Below are 24502 nucleotides of genomic sequence, written 5' to 3' on the forward strand. Positions count from 1 at the left end.
TTTGGGGTTGTCAACCATCAGAGACCACCAAAGAGACCCCCAGAACTGAAGAATGTGTGCATAAAGGGAAGAGAAAATATCATAATGATTTTGGGGAAAATTATTATAATGTGTATGTTTACTCCAGGAAAATCAATGAATATGTATATAAAATAGAGTACAAAAACAGAAGCAGTTTCTATAATCTATAAAGTGTGGACTTGGTGACGTTACACCCCACACATCTAGCCAAATAAAGAACGCCTGCTTTCTGCAGGAAAACACATGAGATAGTTCCTCAAACATAAAACTAAAACGCACAAGAAATAAAATGCTCACAAAATGTCACTAAAATGTTTCCAAGCCACCAAAATCCATTAAATTGAATCAGACAATTTAATTTAAACAGCAGAATGTGACAGGCTCCTTATCTTTGCTTTGCAAAGAAAAACAAGTACAGTATGTCAACTGTCCTGGTTTGAAAAGACAGGTGCCTGCTAAGGAAGGCAGGAGCCTCCCTTGAAATGGAAAATGTAAACTCCCTCCCTCTGAATTATGATAATTTTGAAATTAAGAGGCTTTCAGGCAAAGATATGGAATAGGAAAAACACTTCTTTACTAGGAAAATTAAAAATACAAATGCACAAATAGAAGTACAAACGAAAAACCCCACTGACAGAGTCAGAATACGACCTGACACCCTGTGGGTCAGGGTGGTGGTGGCAGTCCCATTAAATGGTGGCTGCAGTGCAGCTGCAGTGACAGGTGTGGTTCTGTTGAAGCAGAGGTCCTGTAGAAAGGTGGAGTTTTCCTCTGAAGATCCATTGGTGGTGTAGATGGGCCTAGACTTCCTTGGGAATCCAGCATAGAAGAAAGCTGCTCCTCTGGGAATCCAGTGGGAAAAGACTGATCTGGTGTTCCAAAATCTCAGACTATATCCAGGTAGGAAGGCTTGGCTCCTTCCTATAGGCAGAGCATCTCACAATGGGATGATGAAATTTTTATCAGTCATGCCATGACATTCACTGGCCCATTAACAGAAGGTATTTCCTGGAGGGAGGATTGGTTGTGGAAGAGATAAAGAAAACTGCCCAACTGACAGAAGACAACTGCCCCTCCTGTAACAGATGGGAATAGAATACACACCCCCAGCTACATCTTTCAATCTAAGACGTCCACTGAAGACAATTCCTTTTGGAAGAACACATTCCTAAACTTCCCTTGAAGCTGGGAATTTGTGCTAAATACAGACAGGTTAGGGAGCCCTGACAAGCAGACTCTGATGTTAGAAAATGTCTTGATGTGTGGATAGGAGCTGCACCACTTACTGTAAAGTGAAATGAGTGTTGAAGGAATATGGTGGGTTCCAGGGAACTCTGATCCCTACAGAACCTCATCCGACATAGATGGGCCAACCCAGCTGCACTGGGATCACAGATCACTGCACTTCCAACTGCCAGGTCAAACATCACCTCATCACCTTCCTACTGAATGCTTATCACTGCTTGCAGTGAATGACAGGGGAATTGGGTGGGGAGTAGCAGCAAATTGACATTTATTGATTTTCTGAATTATAGAAAGGAAATAAAATCAATTGTCACATGAACATTATTGCTAATTCTACACAATTAGGTAATTTCATTAAATGTACCACTTACCATGCCCACAAAGACATTTCCTTCAGAGGAAAAGGAGAGTGCTTCAAACTGTGCCATAGATGAGCCCTCATTTAAGCAAGGCTTCTACAGTTTCCTTTCTGTAAACCATGACAAATTCACAATTGACTTTTTTTTCCAAAAAAAGGTCATGGCAGTTCACTTGTGTGCTGTGAGTCCCACTTTAAAAAGCTTTTAAAGATATTGTTTTATCCACAATGACTTTGTGCCTGTAATCAGAAAGTATATTTAATTGTTCTTTTAACTGTTACTGCCCTCAAAGTGGGTTTGCCTGAGAAGAATAGAAGCTCATACATGCAGATGTGAGCAGGCTGCTTCCCCTGAAGAAATCAGAACAAACACAGAGTTCAGATCTGGGATTTGAGGAGTCCCAGCTGACTGGAAGCTGGAGAATTTTGTCCTGATTTTCAAGGGCAAGGAGGATCCCAGACACTACGGGCCTGTCAGTCTCACTCTGATACTTGAAAAAATAATAGAAAAGTTTGTTCTGGGAAGTATTGAAAAACACCTGGAGGACAATGCAAGCATCAGTCAGAGTCAGCATGGCTTCATGAGGGGAAAGTCCTGCTTGTGAAATCTGATTTCCTTCTATGACAGGGGAACCCACTTGGTTGATCCAGGAAAGCCACTAGATGGAATCTTTCTGGATTTCAGCAAAGCTTTTGATACTGTGTCTCCCAGAATGCTTCTAGACAAAGTGTCCATCACACACCTGGATGAACACATTGTGGAATGGGTGAGCAACTGGCTCATGGGTCAGGCACCAAGGGTGGCAGTGACTGGGGTGACACCACGCTGGCAGTGGTCACCAGAGGGTTCTGCAGGGCTCCATTGGCAGCCTCTGCTCTCCAACGTCTTTGTTAACGACGTGAACACAGGACTTGAAGGGATAATCAGTAAATTTACAGATGACACCAAACTGGGACGAACTGTCACCTGCCAGGAGGGCAGAGAGGCTCTGCAGAGAGACGTCCCATATAGAGATGGACAATCACCAACAGGGTGGACTTTAACAAGGGAGGGGTAGGATTCTGCCCCTGGGATGGGCACCCCTGGCTTGGCGTATGGAAAGGGGAAAGAGGGGCTGCAGGGCAGCTGCAGGGAGGGACCTGGGGGTCCTGCCCAATGACAAGCTGAACATGAATCAACAGTGCCCTGGCAGTCCAAAGTGCCACTGTGTCCTGGGGGCAGCAGGCCCAGCATCCTGGCCTCTGGGCTGGGGACGGGATTGCCACGCTCTGCTCTGCACTGGGGTGGCCTCACCTTGAGCGACACAATATAAAAAAGATATAAAGCCATTGCAGAGTGTCCAGAGGAGGTCACAAGGATGGGGAAGGGTCTCAAGGGGCTCTGTGAGGAACTGCTGAGGACACTTGGCTTGTTCAGCTGGAGAAGAGGAGACTCAGGTGAGACCTAACTGCACTCTTCAACATCTTCCCAAGAGGCAGTGCAGGCGCCAGCACCAAGCTCTTCACTCTCATGAGCAGGGACAGGACTCAAGGAAATGGCTGGAGCTGAGTCAGGGGAGGACAGGTTGGATATCAGGAGAAAGTTTTTCACCTAGAGGGGGGTTGAGCACTGGAACAAGGTCCCTAAGGAAGTGGTACGAGCCTCAAGTATGTTTTGGGACAGGAAGCATTTGGACAATGCTCTCAGGCCCATGGTGGAATTGTTGTGGTGTTCTGTGCAGGGTAGGAGTTGGAGTCAATGATCCTGAAGAGTCCCTTTCAACTCAGCATGTTCTGTGCTGCTCTGAAATTACTTCAGCATCCAGCATTCAGCTTTCACTCCAGAATAAAGCCATTCCAGCCTGGTGAACACAGATATTCCACCTCTCCTAAGTATAGCACCTACAATATTAATTTATTTGGGTTAAAGAAAGAAAGAAACTGCATTTAAGTGTCACTGTAACAATTCCATGCCCTTCTTCACTGGCTGCCTGTAATGGGGGCCATTTACAGAGCAGCTTGACAAGGGCCATGGCTTGCCCTGGTCATGGGAGGGGACAGAAGAGGCTGTGGGTGCGCCCTGTGCCCTTGTCACTCATGGGGGATGTGGCAGTGACAGAGGACAGGTGACCTGGTCATGCCACCAGGAGTGCCAGGAAGAGGCACAGGTGCCCATGGAAGTGCCACCAAGGGTGTTGTGACACCAGGGCATGCATGGCCATGGAGATGCCACCATCAGTATGGTGACACCAAGGGATGTGTGGCCTTGGAGGTGCCACTGCAGGTCCCCAGATGCTCATGGACATGCCACCAGGGGACAGGGGGCCATGGGGTGGCAATGCCAGTGGGTGTGGCAGTGTGACAGTGACAGGCCATGTGTGGGGCCAGGCTGGGGTGGCTCTGTGCCTGCCCTGTGGGTGGCCTCACTGGTACCAAGCCATTTTGGCTGGGTCCTGGTGCTGGTGCCGTGGGGCCTGGCCCAGTACCACCATCAGTGACAGCGCTGGCATGGGAATGTTGGGACAGAAACGTTGGGGTGGGAAGAGACCATGGGGATAGGGGAGACTGAGCATCCCACCCCACACCCCAAAATTCATCACCCCCCACCCATCATCATCATCACCCCAAAAGTCATCCCCCCCCCAAACCGTTACACTCAAACCATCCCCATTCACCCTCCACCCATCATAATCACCTCAATAGTCATCACGCCCCACCCATCGCCTCAAAATTCCCCCCACCCCTCACCACCACTCTCCCACCCCTGTACCCCCCTCACCTGCCCCATCCTGTACCCCCAGAGCTGCCCTGACTCCCCTGTTGCCTCCTCCTGTCCTCGGAATGCAGGTACTGCTGCAGGGGTAGCCTTGTCCTCTCCTGTTCCCCTCGGGTCCCCTGTACCCTTGGGCGCCTTGGAGGGGGCGAAAAACGCCTTTTGGAACAGGGACCCGCACGCGCTGGCCTTGGGGTCACCACTGTCACCAGCCCTGTCGCCGTCAGTGCCGGGGCGGCTGTAGGAGCGTTTCCAGCCCTGCATCCGCTCCCAGCAGCGGCTCCCCGGGGACCTCCCGCCCCTTTCGGGGTCGCCGCCGGTTGACTGCCGGGGGCAGTCGCGGTGCGCCACTTGTAGTTCTTCAGTAGGGCGGGGGGCTCGGGGGTGGCCGGGCGGGCTTCCACCTCCATCTGTTGGGGGGAGAGTAGAGTTTGAGGGTTCCATGGGGTAGATGTGGGGGCACTGGCATGTGGGGAGTCACTCTGGGGGGCCCCAGGGGATAAATTTGGGAGTGGTGGGACGGGGGAAGTAATTTTGTGAGCAGGAATTGTGGGTGGTGGGATGGGGGGAATAATTTTGGGGGTTCATGGGCTGGATTAGGGGTTAGTGGGATGGGGGGAGGCATTTTGGGAATCCCTGAGCAGGCGTGGGTGGGGTTGGGATGGGGAGAGTCACTCAGGGGAGTCCAGGGGCTGAACTTGGGCTTTGTGGGGTGGGCATCCCCAACCTGGCAACCCCACCTTGAGGAGTCCCCAGTTTTTGGGGTCCCCCCTCCCTGGGATACCCCTGCCCATCCAGGGGACCCAAACTTTTGTGTTCTTCTGCCCAGCAAGGGGGTGCCCACCTAGGGGTTCCCCACCCAGTGGGTTCCCACGCCAGCCCCTCGCAGCCCCCATCCCTGCCGGGGACAGGGTGATGGGTGCCCCGCCATCCCTATGCCTCGGGCGCAGGCGGGACCGGAGACCTTTCCCTCCCGCCCCGGCCGCGCTTCCCCTGCGCCCCTCCCAGCCCCCTGGGGACCCCCTGATCCCCCCTTTGTCACCCGCTCAGCGCGGGGGGCCGGTGGCACCGCAGGAGCCCCTCTGTGACATCCCCGAGGTGGCACCTGCGCTTTTGATCCTCACCACCAGCCAATTTGTCACCAGCGCCCCAAAGCGGGGAGCGGCCCACATCCTGCAAGGGGGGGTCCCCACTTCCAGCCCCCGCATCCCCCCGAGGATGCCGCGCGACCCCGGATCCCCCACGCTGTCCCGGCCGCAGCATCCCCCGAGGGTACCTTGGGGACTTTGGGGACTGTCCCCATGTCCGCCCCGTCCCCGCGGTACGTCCGCTGCAGCTCCCACGCTCGGTCCCCGTTCCTGTCGCGGCTTCCCCATGTGACCGGACAGGAATTACAGGCACCCCTCCTTCTCAGCCGCTCCCTCGGGAGGTGATGCAGCTGCTCCCGCTAGGGATGCCTCAGCGACACCCGGGGGACACCGCGGGTCACCTCTCGAAGAGACTGCAGGGTCATGGTGACTCCTAGAGCCCCCCCGAAATGACAGCTAGGAGGGGCCGGGATGCTGCAGGTGCCAGTTTGCGGACTGGGTGCTCGTTTGGGGGGGGGGTTGGGGTCTCCAGGGTGGCTCCCAAAGTCTCCTCCCATGCCCCAGCCCGTGCCTCAGTTTCCCCCTTGCTCTGCAGGGAACACCCGGAGCTGATGTCCTGGAATTGGATTTATTTTGGGAGGTTTTGAGGTTGGGGCTACTGGGATGGGCTGGTGAACCAGTGGGGTGGGCCAGGGTGTGGCTGGGCTGGTGGTCATCTCGACTGGGGGCTGTCCAGGCTGGGGGGCCGCAGACCAGAGTCCAGCTGGGATCCATGTGTCTGGTGTTCATCTGGACCAATGTCCAGCTGGGATCCATCAGACCAACATCTGCTGGACTAGTGTCCATCCAGACTGGGCTGGTCTCCATCTGGACTGCTGTCCAACCTCTCCTGCCTCCATCCAGCCCAAGGTCCCTGGCCGGGGCCGCTCCTCACTGCAGAGTGGACAAGACCCACGGTCAGTCACAAGATGACCCTAAACTCCGTCCCACCAACCCCACCAGGCCACTCACCCCAAGTCCCTGTTCTACCAGTGTCCCCTGGAAGCCAGGCCAGCTCTGGATCTCCTGGAAGAGGGCATTGCCGGGGCAGTCGGTGTGGCGGAGCTGGCGGTGGCCGCGCAGAATGAAGTCTGGCCGGATATGGCCAAAGCGGACGGCGCAGGGCAGGAACTCATCCCGGACCAGGGCCAGCGTGTCAGGGTCCGGCAGGGTGGCCGTGAAGTCCCCAACGATGCCAACACCAAAGCCTTGCGTGTTGTAGCCCTTGGTGTGGGCACCCACCCAGTGCCACCCCCGGCCCTCGTACAGGTAGCCATCCGAGCCTACCACAAAGCTGTGAGAACATGATGGCAGTGAGGGGACAATGGTGGGGACTGCAAATGGACAGGGATGGAGATAGTGGAGAGACAGTGATGGGGACAATGATGGGGGCTATGGGGGCTTATGGGGACAGAAGGGGAAACAGGAATGGGGACTATGGGTCAACAGGGATGGGGACTGTGAGGGGACAGTGATGGGGACTGGAAAGAGACAGGGATGGGGACTGTGGGGGTTATGAGGACAGTGTGGAGACAGGGATGGGGACTGGGAGGAGACAGTGGTGGGGACTGTAGGGGAACAATGGTGGGGGCCATGGGGGGACAGTGACGGGGACTATGAGAGGACAGTGGTGAGGTTTGTGAGGGGACAACGACATGGACTGTAATGGGACAGTGATGGGGACAACAGGGGATGACAATGACCATGGGGGTAGACAGGGACCATGGGGAGACAGTGATCATCCCCATGGAGGGTGGTGGGAACCAGTGGAGGTGACAGTCCCCACAGAAGTACAACGACCACTCCCACAGGGGGTGGCACTTGCCAGGGCCTGTGGCAAGAGCCATCACCCCAGGGAGGTGACAGTGACCTGTAGCCGATGTCGTCCCAGCCGCGGGTGTCCTGGTGGAAGCGCTGCATGTCCCTCATGGCACGGGCGCAGGCGCTGAAGGTCCGGCAGGGCCGTGAAGGCTCCAGGGTGTGGTGTAGGAACACTGAGCCCAGTGGGGGCTGCAGCGGGGCTGGGGTGCCCCGGTAGGGATGGGCACCCCAGAGGCAGCGTGGCATGATGGCTGGGCATTCTGAGGGGACAACAGGATTGTGTTCCCTGAGATTCCGGGGACATGGCAGAGGGAACATGAGGGGACATGGGCCTTGATGGGGACACAGTAGTCTGCATTGGGACAAGGGGCTTGATGGGCCCTTGGGGACATGATGGTGTCCACATGGGGACAAGGTCCTCCTTGGGGACATGGCAGAGGCCATTTGGGGACAAGGGGCTTGGGATCATGGCAGAGGCTGTGTGGAGACAAAGGGGGTGATAATCTTTGTCTGGGAGGTGACAACACCCATTTAGGGGGTGACAATCCCTGTTTGAGGGGTGACACTCCTGTTTAGGGGGTAACTCTATTTGGGGGGACAATGCCCATTTGAGCAGTGACAATCCGTATTTGGGAGATCATGATGCCCATTTGTGTGGTGGCAATCCCTGTTTAGGGGATGACAACCCCAGTTTGGGAGGTGTCAACCCCATTTATGAGATGCCACCCCACCCGTACCCACGTAGCGCTCGCTGAACTCCCGTGCCGCCCTAAGAGCCACAGCTACCACCTCCTGTGTCCCCACATCTCTCAGGAGCTCTGAGGTGGGTGACAGAGTCCTCAGCAGCTCCAAAGTTGCCGCCACCTCCTTCTTCAGACGTTCCTGTCCTGCCAGTGCCCCAAATTTCCGGCGCCGGTAACTGCTGGGGGGTCTCCCTGCTTCTGAGCCATTCCCAGTCCCGTAGTAGCCCCGAAGCAGTTCGGCCACTGGGAGGGGTCCCTGGGCCAGCTGCACCCCCAGGACCACCCCGTCCATGGCCCCGATGGCCACAGGGTCAGGGACAGGGGATGGGGGACCCCTCAAAGTGTAATTTTGGGGATTCTTCACGTTGTCCCAGCAGCCGCCAGGTCCCAACGTGGTGGTGTTGTTGTCACGCCCCTGTGCCAGCAGGAAGGATGTCCCCAAAGCCTCAGTGATGGTGACAACCAAGAGGGGGTCGACGGGCGGGTCGAGGGTGGGGAGGGGTCGCCCAAACCCGCCAGATCTCAGCCCCGCCTCGATGCCGGCCAGGAGAGGACAGAGGGCCACTGTGGAGCCGTCGGGCACCAGCACCGCCCCCAGCTCCGGTGTTGTTGGGTCGTGGTGGAGGAGCTCGGTCAGGAGCTGCCACTGGCCCGGGGTGAGAGCCGGGGGGCGTTCGGGGGTCCCGGGAGGTTCGCCCAGCACTGCCCGGCACCCCGGGGTGCTGCAGACTCCCAGACCCCTCCCCAAGGCCGCGGCGGTGCCGGGGGAGCCGCCCCGGGCCGGGGACTCGAGGGCATCCAGGATGTCGAGCACCGAGTCCATGTGGCGTGGGAGGACAGCTGGGGACACACCTGGGGGGACAGGGGGTGGGTGATGAAGGGGGTTAAGGGGTGGGGAGGGGGTTGGAGGAGGGAGAGGCACCAAAAAATGTGCCACAAGCAAGGGGAGCGCACCCAAAATAGGGGGAAAGGACCCAAAACAGGGGGAAATGACCCCAAATAAGGGGAAAAGACCCAAACCAGGGGGAAAGGACCCAAAATAAGGGAAAAGGACCCAAAATAAGGGAAAAGAACCGAAAACAGGGCGAAAGGACCCAAAAGAGAGGGAAAGGACTCAAAAGAGGAGGAAAGGACCCAAAATAAGGGGGAACAGACTTAAAAGAGAGGAGAAGGACCCAAAATCAGAGGAAAAAAGGTGTCCTGGGGTGTTGTGGGATGTCGCAGCATGTTCTTACCTGTGCCAGGGTGGGCGCAGACGCTCAGTGCCAGGAGCAGCCACGGGAACATCCTACAGGACACGGCAACACCTTGAGAGGCACGGGGACACCCTGTGGAACAGTGGGACACCCTGCAGGACACAGCTCCGGGGCCTTGGGGACTTTGACCCCACAGGGACACATGGGGGAGGGACAGAGACACAGGGAAAGGGACAGGGAGACATGGAAAGGGACAGGGACACACGAGGTGGGGGAGATGGGGACACACGGAGAGGAGGGGGCACAATGCCACCAGGGGACACATCAAGGACAATGTCGCCACACCTGTGGGGACGCTGCCACCATGACATGTCAGCGCATGAAGCCACCAGGATGTGTCAGGGGACGCTGTCACCAGGCCATGTGAACCCCAGGTGACACTGACCCTTGTCCTGTCCCCAGCCTGTTCCCAGGGGCAGTTGGGGTCCCTTGAGTGTAGTGGCTCTGGGACACCCTGGTGGCTGTCACCTGCTTCTGAGCCACTTGTCACCAGCTGAACAAGTTCCCTGTCCCGCCCTAGTGGGTAGTGACATTCATCTGGGATACCATAGTGGTGACAGTGGGGACATGGTGGCAGGAACTGCATCAGGCAGTGCTTTGCCATGGCTGAGATGAAAGTGCACTGTGGTGGCACTGACACTGTCCCAGTTTGTGACCCCACCCATGTCCATGTCCTTCCATGTCCCCATCTATGTCTGTGCCCCCTATCTCCGGCTGAATTTCTGGCTCAGGGTGGGTCTTTCCTCCTCACAGATCCCAGGGCTGGGTTTGCAGCCTCTCCTCATAAAGCATCTCTGAGGCTTCTCCTCCCTCTGAGGCCTCTCCCTCCCGCGACATGGAGGTGCTCAAAATGGCCTCTGCCATGAGGTTCTGCTGAGGGGATTTGTCCGCCTTGGTCTCCATCCTCAGCTCCATTCTCTGTCTGGGGGAGGAAGGACAAGGAGAGGATGGGATTTGCCTCAGTGCCAGAGGGAAAGGGAAGGAGATTCCCCCATCCATCCCAAGCAGCACCGGGGCTGTCCTGCAGCCGGGGGCCGTACTAGGCTGGGAGATGGAGCAGGAGAGAGGGGGAAAGGGGCACTGACTTCCTCCTCACCTGCCTGGGTGTCCCGGGACATCTTCCTCTTCCTCGTGGTCGTCTCCCCTTCTATCAGGCCAAGGTTTGGGAATGGGAAATCCTGGTTTGCGGGGGAAAAACAAGGGGTGAGCTCATTGATGGTTTGATGGTCCCTCTGTGGAAGTCCAGTTGGACAAGTGACCACCCCTTTCAGTCTCGGGTGCCCGGACTCGGCTCATCTCCAGCCTCCCCCAACCCTTCCGTCTACCGGGCATCCCCAGGCTCCGGGATCGCCCCTTTGTGCTCTCCCCACTCCAGGGCTCCCGCGTTTCACCCCAGCTCTCTCCGGGGAATCCCTAACACCGATATTGCCCCTGTCCCCAAAGGTACCATGCGATCGCTACCTGGGATCGCTCCAGATCCCCCCCAAAGTGGCATTTGCGGCTCAGCTTAGGAGTCCTGCAAGATCCAAACGTCCCCTGACCCTCAAAAAAAACCCTCCTGGAGATCACCCGATGGATTTGGGGCGAGCACCCCCTCTCCGGTCACCTGCGGGCTCTGGGAGAGAAGCGATGCTGCCGGAGCAGGGGAACAGCATGGTTTTCTGCTGCTGCTGCTGCTCTTCCTCTTTTTCCTATCTCTGCCGCTTCTCCTCCGCTCCCAGCCCGGCCCGGGCTGGAGCCGACACCCAAAAGCAGCCGCGGTCTCCCCTGTGGGTCTCCAAAACGGCCCCGCCCCACCGGCACTGGGAGCACTGGGAACGATGTTGAGAGCACTGGGAAGGAATTGGGACCGCTCTCCCTTCCAGTGCCGCTTTTACTGGGAGCACTGGGAACGATGGTGGGAGCACCGGGCAGGAACCGGGAGCGCTCTGCCTGCTAATGCCGCCCTTACTGGGAGCGCTGGGAGTGAACTGGCAGCAAACAGCGCCTGGAGGCGGCTGCAGCTGGCGGGGGGCGTGGCCAGATGGAGGGCGGAGCTATGGAAATATCAGGCGGATCGCGCGCTGTGATTGGTGAGTGGGAGTAGCGCGGGGTTTCTCCGGTCACGTGAGGGGTGGTGCGGGCCGGGCCGGGCCGGGCCGGAGCGATGGCGGCGGTGTCCGGTGCGAGGGGACCGGGACCGGGACCGCGAATACAGGACAGAGACCGGGAATGGGGCTGGAAATACGGAAGTGGGAACGGGAACGGAGTATGGGAACGGGAGTGGGAATGCGGAAACGGCAACTGGACTGAGATATGGGATGAGGAGTAGGAAGAAAGGACCAGGATCGAGGACGGGAATAAGGGACTGGAAATGCGGGAGCTGGAATATGGGAACGGGACCGGGAATGGGAATGTGGAGCTGGAGAGGGAATATGGAAATAGAAGTATGCCAACAGGAACACGAGAGTGGGAACAGGAAAGGGAGGGAATACGAGACTGAGAATATGGGAACGGTAGCCAGACAGAGAATATGGGACAGGAACAGGGAATGAGACCGGGAATGGGATCCGGACTGAGATGGGAGCAGGACGGGACACGGGAAGGGGTGGGGGGCACGGGAGTGACAGCAAGGAGAGGGGCATCCGGGACAGGGGACACCAGGAACCTGGACAGGGGGACAGAGGCATAGGTCCAGGGCAGTGGGTTCTTTATCAGCTGCCCCAGAACTCCAGCAGGGTCTCCCAGTGCAGCAAGGGCAGCTTGGCCCTGGTTTCCCAAAGCCCTGAGCAACTCCCAGGTCTGGCCCAGGAGCACTCCCTCCAGCCCACACAGCTTCTGCAAGTTCCTCCCACGGCACTGACCATGTCTTAGTTCAAGATCTTTATTTTTACCCCATTTTTGGATGTTTGGAAAGGACAAAGAGAAATGAAAAGAAAATCAAGGTCATGGGGAGCCTGGAAGAGGTGGAGCCCCCCAGCCTGGTGTCTTGTCAATATGGATCACCAGGACCACAGATCATCAGGGATATGCCCAGCAGGGGTCACTGGGGATCATCCAGTGTGGATCCTCTCATGGGGGATGGAGCTGGAGCAGTGCATGAAGCTCTTCCCGCACTTGGGGCACTCACAGGGCTTCCCTTAGTGGCGCCTCCGTTGGTGTTGGGTCAAGGCTGAGCTGTGCCTGAAGCTCTCGCCACACACAAGACTCTAGTATGGCCTCTCCACAGTGTGAATCCACTGATGTAGGAGGAGTTTGGAGTGGCTGTGAAACCTCTTCCCACACTCAGGATACTCATAGGGCCTGTGACATCACAAGGAGCAGGGCTGGGATGCTTTGGCACCTGGGACATCACGAGGAGAGGGACTGGGATGTGCTCTGGTGCCTGTGAATGTGGTAATCACATATCCTCTGAATAAAGAAAGACATAGCTCTCCCAGGATTTTCCTGGTGAGCTGTGAGAAAGCACAGAGAAAGCTTAGAGAAAAGAATTAAAACAATTATCTCGCTTTCTGCACATGCTGTTTATAGATATGATTCTCCAGAGTGCGCTATTCTTAGTTCACCAATAGTGTGAGAGGTTTTTACTTTAAGACCAATCAGGTCTCACCTTAATGAATTGGGTTATAAAAGACACGCTATTTTCTATTAAACACCTTCTTTCCACCGTCTGAAGACTGGAGTCTTTGTTCCTGTCCCTGACTCAATGGCGACATGTGAAATCCCAAGGGCACTGTTACAGTGGAGCTCTCAGTGTTCCCAGCAGGTCACACTGTCCAGTGCAGCCCGTGGGCTAGACGGGGCTTGGGGCACAAACGCCGCCCCCGGGGCTGAGCTCTGCCCCTGCCTCTAGGGCCCAGCCCATGGCGTGAGTGCCTTGGGCAGGGCACAGGGCTGCTGCTGGCCCAGGGGCAGAGGCCTTGCCCCCTGCCAGCTGCACGGACCCCTCTGATGCCTGTCCCACATCCCTGTGCCTGCTGTCCCTGCTAGTCCCCAGTGCCTTCACTCCCTCCATCAAAGCCCCACTCAACCTCTTCAGAGTGACCTCTGTAAAGAAAGAAAGAATGAAGGAAGGGAAGTGTAATCGGTTGACCCTGCTGGATGCCAGGCACCCACCAAAGCTAGTCTCTTGCTCCCCTCCAGAGATGGACAGGAGAGAAAAAACAGAATAAAGGCTTCATGGGTTGAGCTAAGGACTGGGCAGATCACTCAACAGATACCATTGTTAGCGTTCAGGAACAAATAATCACAGAATGATTATATACACGTTCTTTTATTAAAGAGCTCTGGGCATCAGGAGTACACAGACCCAAACCTGACTCTGACATGGTTTTGAGCCGAACGTGTTTTATATTCTATTGTTATATAACTTACATATTAATTATTAAACTTACATTATTCTATTGTATACATTGATTTCATCCAAGCATGATTTTCTCGTGAATCCCCCTCAAACCCCACTATATAGTTTCTCATAATTCTTTAAACAATAATTATATCTAATCACATCTAACAATTATATCATTTATCATATACTGACTACACAGGTGCAGTTTCACATGATCTAGCAAATACAAGGCCTAACATTTCCCAGTGCCTAACTTTAACATTTTCCCAGGTCCTACTAAGCCTAACTTTCTTTCTAGCTCCCCAAATGTTTTGTGATTTTAAAATATTTTTTTATTACCATCATGGGCAAAACATGTTTGAAATTAGAGACATTAATTGAATTTTTTGTTATCAAAATCAGAGCAGAATAGTGAGAAGTAAAATAAAGCTTTAAAAACACCTCCTGTCTATCCCTCCCTCCTTCCCAGCACCTCCTCCTCCCCCAGTGGAGGAGAGAGGCAATGGGGGTTTCTGCTCAGTTCATCACCTGTTGTTTCTCCTGCTGCTCATGGAGAGGAGTCATTCCCCTGCTGTGCCAGGGGTCCCTCCTGGAGAAACTTCTCCAAGGTGAGTTCATCTCAGGGACAGCAGCTCTTCACAAACTGCTGCAACATGGCTCACTCTTCCATGGGCTCACAAGTCCTACCAGTACCCTGCTCCAGCATGGGCTCCTCTCTCTGCCAGGTCCCTGCTCTAGCACAGGTTTCTCATGCGGTCAGAGCCTCTGCTCAGGCACCCCCTGCTCCAGCATGGGCTCCTCCAGGCGCTGCAGGTGCATCTCTGCTCTCCGTGCCCTCCATGGGCTGCAGGGGTCCAGCTGCCTCATCAGGGGCTGCCCCAGGGAATCTCAGGGCAATCTGCTCCAGCCCCTGGAGCAGCTCCTGCCCATCCTGCCCCACCCTGCCCTGGGGTGTGCAGAATTGTTCCTCTCACATGTTCTTACCCTGGTCACAGTTGCATCTACATGATCACCAGTCTTCTTTTTCTTAAATCTCTTTTTCCAAAGGTGTTACCACCATTTCTAACTGGCCCAGCCTTGGCCGGCAGCTGGTCCATCCTGGAGCTGGCTGGAATTGACTCTGCAGGACATGGAGGAGCAGCTGCTTCCAGCAGCCTCTCACAGAAGGTGCTCCTAGACTCCCCCCTTACCAAAGCCTGGCCATGGAAATCTAGTATAAGTATGGTAGGGTTTTTATAACCATTATTAATTATTATTATTTCTATTATCACTATTGTTGCTATTAATGTTACAGTTATTATTATTAGTAGTATTTTTATTCTTTTTTACTCGATTGTAATAGTGGCTATAGTAGAACTTGAAACCAAAGTTCTTCATTGCAAGTAGAAGTTACAATTTTGGCAGCTGCTTGCCCTGCCCTGTTCTGTGTCATTCCTGTGTGTGAAGCTGCCAGGGCTTCCTGTTTCCCTGGTTTGGGAAAATCGATGGCATTGCTCACAGGTCAGAAAGAGAGGGCTCATTCCTATAGACTGGAACAATCCTTGGATATATAGAAATTTGGAAGCAGAATCCCAGCTTTGACCATGGGCACCTGGATGGGAATGATGGTTCTCTTCCATAATAGGGAAAGGGCAGAGCCCCAGTGTTTTGAAGACAGATGAGAAGTGGCCCCCAGGAGGTCAAGGCCAGCAACACATGTCTGTCCTGGAAGCTCTCGCTGAGGAGCAATCCTTGGATATACAGAATTTGGGAGGTAGAATCCCAATTTCGACAAGGGCACATGGACAAGGATGGTTCTTTTCCATAGGAAGACAAGCATGGAGCCCCAGTGTTTTGGTGGCTGTCGTGGTTTGAAAGGAAATGAAGTTTTTTGTGATGGTGTGGGCAAGCCAATCGGTGTTCAGATTTAATATTGGCACCTGGTTTGTCCACTGAGGGCATGGATACACCTCTGAGAACACAGGGGTTAAAAGCTGTGATCTGCCGGGGGAACTTCCTCATGGAGTCCGGCTTTTGACTGAGCAGACCTTCAACCCTCCCTGCCCGGCCTGACCTGGGCGGGGCGGGGGGAAGGGGAGCCATGCGGCCGGAGGGAGGTAGGCCAGGCCTGGGCCGAAGGGTGGAGGAAGACATTGCAAGGGCTTCGGGCAGCCATCCCCCAATCCCCCATTCCCCCCCCCCCCCGGAGAGAGGGAGAGAGACAGAGCCGGCACCTGTGATAGCGCGGCCGGAGTGAAGGAGAAGGGGGGGGTGCCCAGCAGGGCAGCCAGGTGTGGGAGTTCATGAAGCAAACCGGCAGAGCCTGGGACTTTTAACCCTTCTGGGGAGGATGGAAACCTTGCAAATGCTGATTCCTCCTGAGGTTGATGAGATTGAGAGGATGTTGAGAAGAATCCTAGGTGGGAGGAGATGATGGAGTGGCCTTTGGCTGGACTTTTCTTGAATAGCCACAGCAGGACCCCTTGTGTTCCTGTGACACAGAGACTGCATTCTAGGGGGAGGCGATGGCTCAGAGCCAGGAGAGTGCGGTGATGTGGAGGTGTGTGAACAGAGACGACGGGTGAGGAGGGTGGTGGTGGTGCCCTCCGCTTCGAAGAACAGGAAGACGATCTCTGTTCAAGAGACCCCTCGGCCCCAGGGGGTGAAATTTGGGGGGGACAGGTGTCCCAAAAGGAGAGGGACTGTGCTCTTTTTGGAACTGGACAAAGTATCCTTAAAGGGAAAAACCCTAGAAGCAGCTCTGATCCATGTGCAGTGGTGAGAGCACTGGACATGGAAGGAAGAAGTCACGATGGCAAAATGTTCTCCGGGCGGTGCCACATGTGACACAGAAACACGAGAAGTTTTGACTGTTTCCTGGGGAAGTCTGTGGTGCAAGAGGGACTTCTCTCTTCTCGAGGAATTGAGAACTGATTATCTAAAGGGTGGGTTTGGTGGTAATGGAATTGGAAATCTAGGTGGGGGGAGGAGGAAGAAATTTGGAAGGTTTTCATCTTGGGTTCTATGTGTTTTGTGTGTTTTCCTTAGTGTTTTCCTTTGTAGTTTTAGGTTAATAAAGTTTTTTTTCTTTAAACCTCAAGTTGGAGCCTGCTCTGCTCTGTCTCTGATCACATCTCACAGTGGGTGCCAGGGAAGGAGGTGATCTCATGGGGACACTGGCATTGCGCCAGGCTCAAACCATGACAGTGGCAGATCAGAGATAGCCCCCAAGACGCTAAGTCAGCCAGACCCATCTGTCCTGACACCTTTAGTGACAGAGCAATCCTTTGATAGAAGAAATTTTGGAGCCAGAATCTCAATTTTGGCCTCAAGCCCCTGGAAGAGAAGGACAGCTCTGTTCCATAGGAAAGAAAGCACAGAGCCCCAGTGCTCCAGGGGCAGATGAGAAGCAACCCTCAACATGACAAGGTCAACAGGACCTGTCAGGTGGCCCCCAACAGGCCAAGACCTGTTCCATGTTCCCATGGTTCCATGGGATCCCTCAGTGTCACAAAGGTGTCCTTGGTTCCACAGCACCCAGCAGTGTCACAATGGACTCCATGATTCCATGGGAACCTGTAGTAGCACAGTGGTCTCCTTGCATCCATGGGGCCTCTCAGAATCACACTGGTCCATTGGTTCCATGGGGCCCAGCAGTGGCCCGATGACCCCCTTGGATCAAATTCCAAAATTATGGGGCTCCCAAGCAAAAATGTAGGAATGGGAATAACAGTTCTTTGCTATAAAATAATATAAAATAGAGAACAGAAAAGAACAAACACCAACATGCTAACAGAAGTTTTCCACCTTGTCCTAGGGTGATGTTAGGATGTTTGTATCCCCATTCATGTGTGTTATTTATGCTGGATATTATGTTCTGTGCCTTCAAGACTGGCTCTGCAGAGTGAAAGTTTTGTTTTGGGCCTCTTATCAGCCACTCCCCCACTGCTAGTGGGACACAGAGACGGGACAGTACATAGTGCTGTTTTTGCTTTTTGCCCTGCTTTTCGCTTTGCTCTTGCTTCTGCTTTGCTTCTGCTTGCTCTTGTTTTGTGCTTCTTCTCATTAGTTAGTTTAGCTAAACAGTCCAAATTTCTTCCTGGACTGTTTCTCCTTTCCTTTTTGGATCTACCTGAACCTGCTGTGGACTGGGACCTGGAAAACACCGAGAGTTTGCACCTTGAGGCTGCAGCAGCTCCCCCAGTGCCAGAGAGACTGATAACAAAGCAACAACGCCAGGAGAGACTTTCTGAATTTGTCATCTTTTTCAGAGTGGTGAAAGAATGGTGTCATCTGGCATTGTTCATTTTGTGTGCTGGGGGGGGTGTTGTGCCTGTTAAATAAACAGGTTCCTCCCACTTCTCTCCGGGGAATTCTTTCCGAACCGGTTGGGGGGAGGGGCTGTATGGGTTTGCTTTCTGGAGGGGCCCCTTTTTGGGGATTCTCTCCCAAATTTGCCCTAAACCAGGACACACCTGCTAAACACAAATGATCATGGGATACTCCATTCCTTGTCCATCCCCAGACAGGTTTGAGGAATAAACCTTGTGTAAGCTGGCCAGGTGCAGAGGATTTTTCCTTTGACAACATGGGGGATGCTCTGGGGGGCTGTTGAGAGATTGAAATATTGTGGTTCATGGCTTAAACTTTGTCAGGAAGGATTTTTTGCCCATTATGGCAGCGTGTCCAGAGGAGGGCAACAAGGCTAGTGAGGGGTTTGGAACACAAGCCATATGAGAAACAACTGAGGGAGCTGGGGATGTTTAGCCTGGAGAAAAGGAGACTCAGAGGTGACCTTATCACTCTGTACTGCTTCCTGAAAGGTGGTTGTACTCAGGTGGGGGTTGGTCTCTTTCTCCAAGCAGCAACTGACAGAACAAGAGGACAGTCTCAAGCTGTGTAAGAGAAATATAGGTTGGATATTAGGAAAAAGTTGTTCACTGAAAGAGTCATAAAGGTCTAGAATGGCCTGCCCAGCGAGGTGGTGGAGCTGCCATCCCTGGATGTGTTTAAAAAAAGACTGGGTATGGCACTGAGTGCCATGATTTAGTTGAGGTGTTTAGGGCATGGGTTTGACTTGATGATCTTGAAGGTCTCTTCCAACACAGTCATTCTGTGAATTCTGTGAACTGTGCAAAGAAGCTGCAACCACCCAAGTTCACCCCTCCCTGAATGTGCCTCCTGAGGAGAATTTTTGGGCTGTGAGTTGAGCTGAGGGACCTTGAGATAAGGGAAACGTGGCTCTTGTCCAGTGATCTCAGGTCTAGGGAGAAGTAAACAAGGCTGAGGGAGAAGAATGAATCCACCAGAAAGCCAAGCCCAGAGCTGTCCTGAAAATCATCCCAAGCTGGGGTCGGGCTGGGGTCAGCCACAGCCCCCAGACTCATTTGCTGAGACCAGATTTACATCCCCATTACCCACTTAAGGGGGGAGGAGAAGAGTTCTGGGGGTGTGAACACCACTCCCCTTACCTAAACTGGCTCAGGTATAAACCCCGCAGTCTGGGAAGGCCACCCACACCCAGGGAAGGTCTCTGTCCCTGTCACTTTCTTTCTCTCCCCTCTTTTCTCTTTCACAGGCTGGAAGGCTTTGCCAAATGTGAGAATCATTCTTCTCTTTGTCCCTGTCACCTTTGTGACAGCTACACAGAATTATTCTTTCATTTTAATAATCTGTATTGGGCTGAATTTCCACTTTTGTTTTAATTGCAACCTGCCAGCAGCTGAGCTGGAGCTGTGCAGGAACTGATGAAACTCTCAATTGCCACCATAATTGTTTGTATTGTCAGTTTATTCATGTTTGGGATTTGTTTGCATTTTCATCACAGGTGACTTGTGGGAAGAGCAAATATTCCTGAAAGAATTTTATGTAGTTAAGTTTGATTTCTGCCAAGTTTAATTTGTCCAGTGCTGAAGGGATGCTCAAGGGGTCTCCATGCCTCTTACCCTGGGGTATGCTTGGGAGGGAACTGGGGGGGTTGTCCCTATCCCTCCTGTTATAGATGAATAATGTAATAGTCGGCTCACACAATTAAGAGGTAGATATTATGTGGATGTTAAAATGTATAGTGATGTTATTGTAATATGTCTTCCCATAGTCCTCTTTCCCCTTCCCCTTTCAATAGCCTCTGTAGTCAGGACATTTTGAGAAGGCCGGCTTATTACCAGGAGGTACAGCGTAACAACACCTGATCTCCAGTCAAGATGAAAGAAATTAATCTCCACCAATGGACAGCAGAAGAGTTGACTGACAAAACTTTGAGAGGGGCTAAGAGTACAAAAGGCAGAGCATCCATTTTGTAGAGAAGCAGGTGGATAACAGTCACAGGGGAGGCTCCCAGCACTGTAATTTTTCCTTATTTAGTCCTATGTTATAATTTGTGTTGAGGTTTAATAAGCCTTTTAAAATTTTAAAAGTGAGAGTAGTTTCTCACAAGTTGAGGGATTTGTCCAGGATACTGAGTAGTTAAAAATGAAGATCTCAGACAGAGACTCTCTACCGAGTTAAAGTTAGAAAGTGGTGTACTTATTACACTGGCGGGCAGCATGGGGCTCATCCCCGAAAGGTGTGACCGTGCTGGACAAAGTTCTTTACCCTCTATTTATTTCCCAAGATCTTACCTACAATACATATACATAACCCCAGCACCTCCCATCCTTGCTCTCTATTAAAATGAGGTTACTAGTCCTTCACACGTGCACAATTATTCTCTTGAATTGGTTGGTGGTCTCGAAATGGGTCAGTGTTCTTGAAAGATGAAGTCAGGAACGTCTTCATCAGGTCTCTGTGACCCTCTGGCACAAGCCAAGGCCTCCTGCTTTGTAATTGCTTAATGTAAAGCCCAGGTACTAACCATTGTTCCACTGCTTTCAACATGTTCTTTTAACGGTTCACTTACTCCACTCCCTTCTGTAATCAAGCTCATAATGGATCAGTTTTAGTGTAAGCATATAACAATCATTAACCTACCATCTACCTACCACCTGATGAATGTAAATTGTTTCTATCTCTCAGCTAAAATCTTAATTTTTGGAAATCATGATTCAATATAAAACATCATCTCTGTGGTCCTGGGAGATTTTGGATGAATGGTGCACCCCTGCTGAATTTGGCATCTTGAACAATGTCTCTTAGGACCATCGGTGATAGCAGGTCGACACCATGGATGAACAAAGACTGGATAATGAAAAAGAAAAGGGGGAAGAGAAAAAGCCCCTGAAAACTACAGATTTAGAAGATTGTGAGTATTAGTACATGTATGCTTGAAGTATGAGTGGGGTAGTTCTGGGAGTGTGCTTGGGGTAGATAAGAAATTTAGAAGATCCTCATAATTATTCTGGCCAAATTGTTTGTCTATAATCTGGTGTTCAAATGTCAGCTCCAGGCAAGTCATACACAGGATCTGTTCCAGGAGTCTGTTAGAGCTTAAGGACAAGTGTTTTAGATATTTAGAAATTTAAGGCATTTTACACATTTAGGAATTTAGACAATTAGGCATTTAGACGTTTAAGGCGAGACATGTAGAAGAGGAAAACAGGGACCCTGTAAAAGTGGGGACCCTGTGGCCGGAGGGATGCATGTGATAAAGCGATAGAGTTATGGAGACCCAAGAGCATCTGGAAATGTCAGACTGAGGGTCACCAGATTTAGAGGGTGTTAGAGTAATGGCAAAACAGACTGATCAGTGAAGACCGCACTCGTGTAGAGGCGAGGCGTCGCAGCAGCTTTCGCAGCCTGCCAGCACGGGGTGGAGGGGGCCAGTGTGGCTGCTCCACATGGAGCAGCGGCGTGCACAGCACTCAGCACGGTGAGCTTTTGCCATGCATTCAGTGCAGTAACTTCTAGAGCTTACCAGCTGAGGCTTTGGAGAGGGTGCTGCCACTGGTAGCAGCGACTGAAAAATGCTGAGTGTGGGGGGATCCTGTGCTAGCCCAGTGAGGAAAGGGAGGCAGGAGGCCCATAGCTGGAAAGAAACTGCACCTGTGCACTCCTGCCTGAGGTGACTTGGGGACACTAAGCTGTGGAGCCCAGTGGGCTGACCCCATGGCAGGGTACCCAGGGGCCGATGCTGGTGGGACTGCCGCTCAGAGAGAATCGGGTGTGCAGGGTTTTCCGAGTGGGAACCATGGGAGGAGGTGAAAGAGGTTTCCCTGACCCGCCACAGTGGTTTACACAGGGCGCTGCTGGCGTCTGGGGACCAGCCAGGCGGCACAAGTGTCCTCAGACTGCAGTGTTGGAATCCGCAGCAGCTCCCAATAAAATCTGCCAGCACAAAGCCTTGAGACTTGGGCGCTGCATATGTGGCAGCACCTGGAGGTGGCAGAGGGCTGTGGGCAGCAAGAGGGCTGCCAGCAGCGACCGGGACGGCTTTCGCTGAGTGCAGGGGTGCCTGGCAGAGCAGGCCCGCTTGCGCAGGGTTTCCAGGCCAGGGACTGCGCCAGCCTGCATGGGTGGTAGTGGGCTGGGGGCACCTGGCGCAGTGACCTTCAACAGTGCCAACCCGACTGAGGGTGACTGTGGCAGTCAGAAGCAATGGAGCCCAGAGCCTCCAGTCCACTGGTGCAGGCTGCTGGCCGTGCTTGTGGATCTGGGGGTTTGGAGGCGGGGGCCACTATCAGCGGTAGCCACGGACAACAGGGGCCACAGGTAGCGAGGGGCTGGCGCTGAGTGCGGCAATTTAGGACACATGGGACGTGGTTTGTGCTCAGCGCTGCCAGGAGCTGAGAGCTGTCTCTGTTATGTGGGGTCTCGGGGGCCCGCATGGGTAGTTTTCAGCAGTTGCTTCAAACCGAGAGGCACCAGAGAGCCAAAACATGGCAGAAAAAAGAGCAGCAGAGCCGACCCAGTAGTACGGGAGGGAGTCCCTGAATCACAGGTGGATTGGTATCTTATTTTTGCCTTTTGGAAAGAAAGTAAGGGGTTTTTTTTCCTTTGTTCCTTTTACTTCTTTCTTCTCTTGTTTTTGTTCTTTCTCCTTCTAGCTAATTAGGAAAGCGAGCCTTGCTGAAAAGACATGTAGTTCGCTAATTAAAAGTCCCCAAAAGGAGAAGGAGGATCCTCTCCCTGTGGAATCCTCTGATTCCTTCCCCCTCAGGGAAAAGCCCAGAGCCCTCCCTTGGAGAAGACTTACCATAGAGTCTTTCACCACCTGGGTGGACAAAAAGGACTTCCTCATGGACTTTTGCTTAACAATGAACTACTATTCTTTTCCCCATGTGGTGCCCCTAGTGGCCAGCCCCATCTTCCCTAAAAGCCAATCCCCTTTGCCCTGCCCATTGTACCACCCCCATACCCGCCCCTACTTAAACCTTGTGCAGAGCACGTGGTTTGTCTTTTGTCTCTGGCTCCCCTTATGGGTGTGCGAATAAATCTCTTGGGAACTGACCATATAAAAGGCCCTTCTGCCTCTCTTTGCTGAGCTAGCTGTGGTGAGTGTGGACTGCCTTGCTTGAATGCTCACCCAAGCGGCTTTTCCACAGGAGATGCATATTGGGAAATAAGTAGCAGCAACCACCATCCATCCCCACATTGCTTCATCTCCCCTGTTCTCTTGCCCTCCTCTGGGCTGCTAAGCTTCTAGGCTTTTCTTTTTACTTAATCTTCAGGCTTTTCATCTAGTAGTTACCAAGCAAATTAGGAAGGAGTGCACTGGAATGTGATTTTTAGAGACTGGAGTATGCCTGTAGTTTCCTGACATGGCTTAGACCACTGTTACCTCTCAGCCACTGACCACCTTATAGTTGGGGCTGCTGGGGAGCACTACACAAGCTCCTTAAATTGAGCAAACATTGAGAGAGTATAAAACCCTGGTTTCCTCTTTGTGACTGCCTTCCCATTGTTCCAAGCTTGTGCAGCCCCATTTCTGTGGTGCAGGGGGAGTATGAAATGACCAAACCAGACTGCCGGCCCTGCTTTACTCCCTGTGCCCAGCTCTGTACCCATGTCTGGTGATTTCCTCTCTTGATGAGCTCCTAAGAATTTTTCTTCAGCTGAGGGCTCTGTCCTGAAAGCTTGACTCTTCTTCCAGGCTTTCCTCCCACAGCCAAGAACAAATACTCACCTTGCATTGGGTGCAATTAATTAGTCAGCACTTGTGGCAGAGTAAGAGGGAAAGTTAAGGAGCTACCAGAGATGGTTCTGCCAGCAACTAGGAAGAGGGAAAAGAAATTAGACACTTTCCCAGTTTGTGTCTCACTGCACATTGCAGAGTCCTAGTGCAGTGGCATTTCCCTTTTTTTGTAGCTACCCCAGTTGTTTTAGGGTTGAGGGGGTGGTTGGCTCCTGGCAGACCCTTTTTGTAGTTTGTAGCCCCCTTTCCCCTGTAGTTTGATGCCTCCTTCATCACTCATCTCATCTGTTGTGCTCTTTTTCTTCCCTGAAGCTTTTCCTACTTTTCTGCAATATTGCCAAGTGGTGGAAAGAGCAAGAACAGCCTTCAACAAAGCCCTGTAACTGTAATGAACACTGCCAAAGTGCTACTTCTCTTTCAGGTTAAGAGACGAGCTTAAGTGTCAAAAGCTTAGATGCATGGCACCTATACCTTTCCCTCCTTCAGTCCAAGAGGACAGGCCTGCCTGTTCCCACCCCAGAGGCAGAGAGGGTGCTCTCTGACAGAATTCTGGAATGATAGGGGTGGGAAGGAACCCTGTCTATTGATATAGGGAACTTATAATTAAACTTAAAAACAGACTATAGTTTGCTGTGCAATCAAGTGTGTTATCAAGGACAGATAATCCTTTACTGTATAACAACAGAATTTTGCCTATTGCTAAAAACTTATAAGCAGATAAAAACCAGATCTGCAATTTAGACTGTGGCCAGAAACCTTAGAAAACAACCAGATACCCTGAAAGTCTGTGCAAAGACCACATTC

General features: G+C 52.8%; 2 protein-coding genes across 4 annotated transcripts in view; both read right to left on the reverse strand.

Annotated features, from left to right (window-relative positions):
- LOC103824640 (hydroperoxide isomerase ALOXE3-like) overlaps positions 1-5978 on the reverse strand; it is a 20055-nt gene extending 14077 nt beyond the window's left edge. Inside the window, exons 1-3 of the mRNA XM_050983981.1 lie at positions 5653-5978; positions 4383-4786; positions 1638-3505 (exon numbers count right to left, since the gene is read on the reverse strand). The gene's annotated coding sequence lies outside the window, so the exon portion shown is untranslated. The remainder of the gene's footprint in view (positions 1-1637; positions 3506-4382; positions 4787-5652) is intronic.
- A 95-nt stretch (positions 5979-6073) lies between these two features.
- PGLYRP2 (peptidoglycan recognition protein 2) lies at positions 6074-11302 on the reverse strand. Of its 3 annotated transcripts, none has more exons than XM_018925079.3 (7): positions 10930-11302; positions 10420-10501; positions 9303-9395; positions 8062-8919; positions 7374-7584; positions 6476-6797; positions 6074-6397 (listed from the first exon to the last, which is right to left on the reverse strand). In XM_018925079.3, exons 2-7 carry the CDS (start codon positions 10439-10441, stop codon positions 6395-6397), a joined length of 1509 nt encoding a protein of 502 aa, XP_018780624.1. In that variant the 5' UTR covers positions 10442-10501; positions 10930-11302; the 3' UTR covers positions 6074-6394. The 3 variants fall into 3 exon arrangements, with proteins under 3 accessions (XP_018780624.1, XP_018780623.1, XP_018780622.1); XM_018925078.3 differs by lacking the exon at positions 10930-11302 and adding an exon at positions 9609-10245 and having other exon boundaries at positions 10420-10507; XM_018925077.3 differs by lacking the exon at positions 10930-11302 and having other exon boundaries at positions 9303-10245; positions 10420-10507.
- Positions 11303-24502: the final 13200 nt, after the last annotated feature.

This window comes from Serinus canaria, chromosome 25 (assembly GCF_022539315.1).
Source record: "Serinus canaria isolate serCan28SL12 chromosome 25, serCan2020, whole genome shotgun sequence".
Lineage (NCBI taxonomy): Eukaryota > Metazoa > Chordata > Aves > Passeriformes > Fringillidae > Serinus > Serinus canaria.

What these genes read in the sequence shown, in the direction of transcription:
- PGLYRP2 (XM_018925077.3), bottom strand. Translation starts at nt 9,927, where the DNA reads ATGGCAAAGCACTGCCTGATGCAGTTCCTGCCACCATGTCCCCACTGT. An exon ending in GTTCAGCGAGCGCTACGTGG is followed by an intron (nt 7,585 to 8,061) that starts GTACGGGTGGGG and finishes TTGTCCCCTCAG; the next exon opens with AATGCCCAGCCATCATGCCA. An exon ending in TGGGACGACATCGGCTACAG is followed by an intron (nt 6,798 to 7,373) that starts GTCACTGTCACC and finishes ATGTTCTCACAG; the next exon opens with CTTTGTGGTAGGCTCGGATG.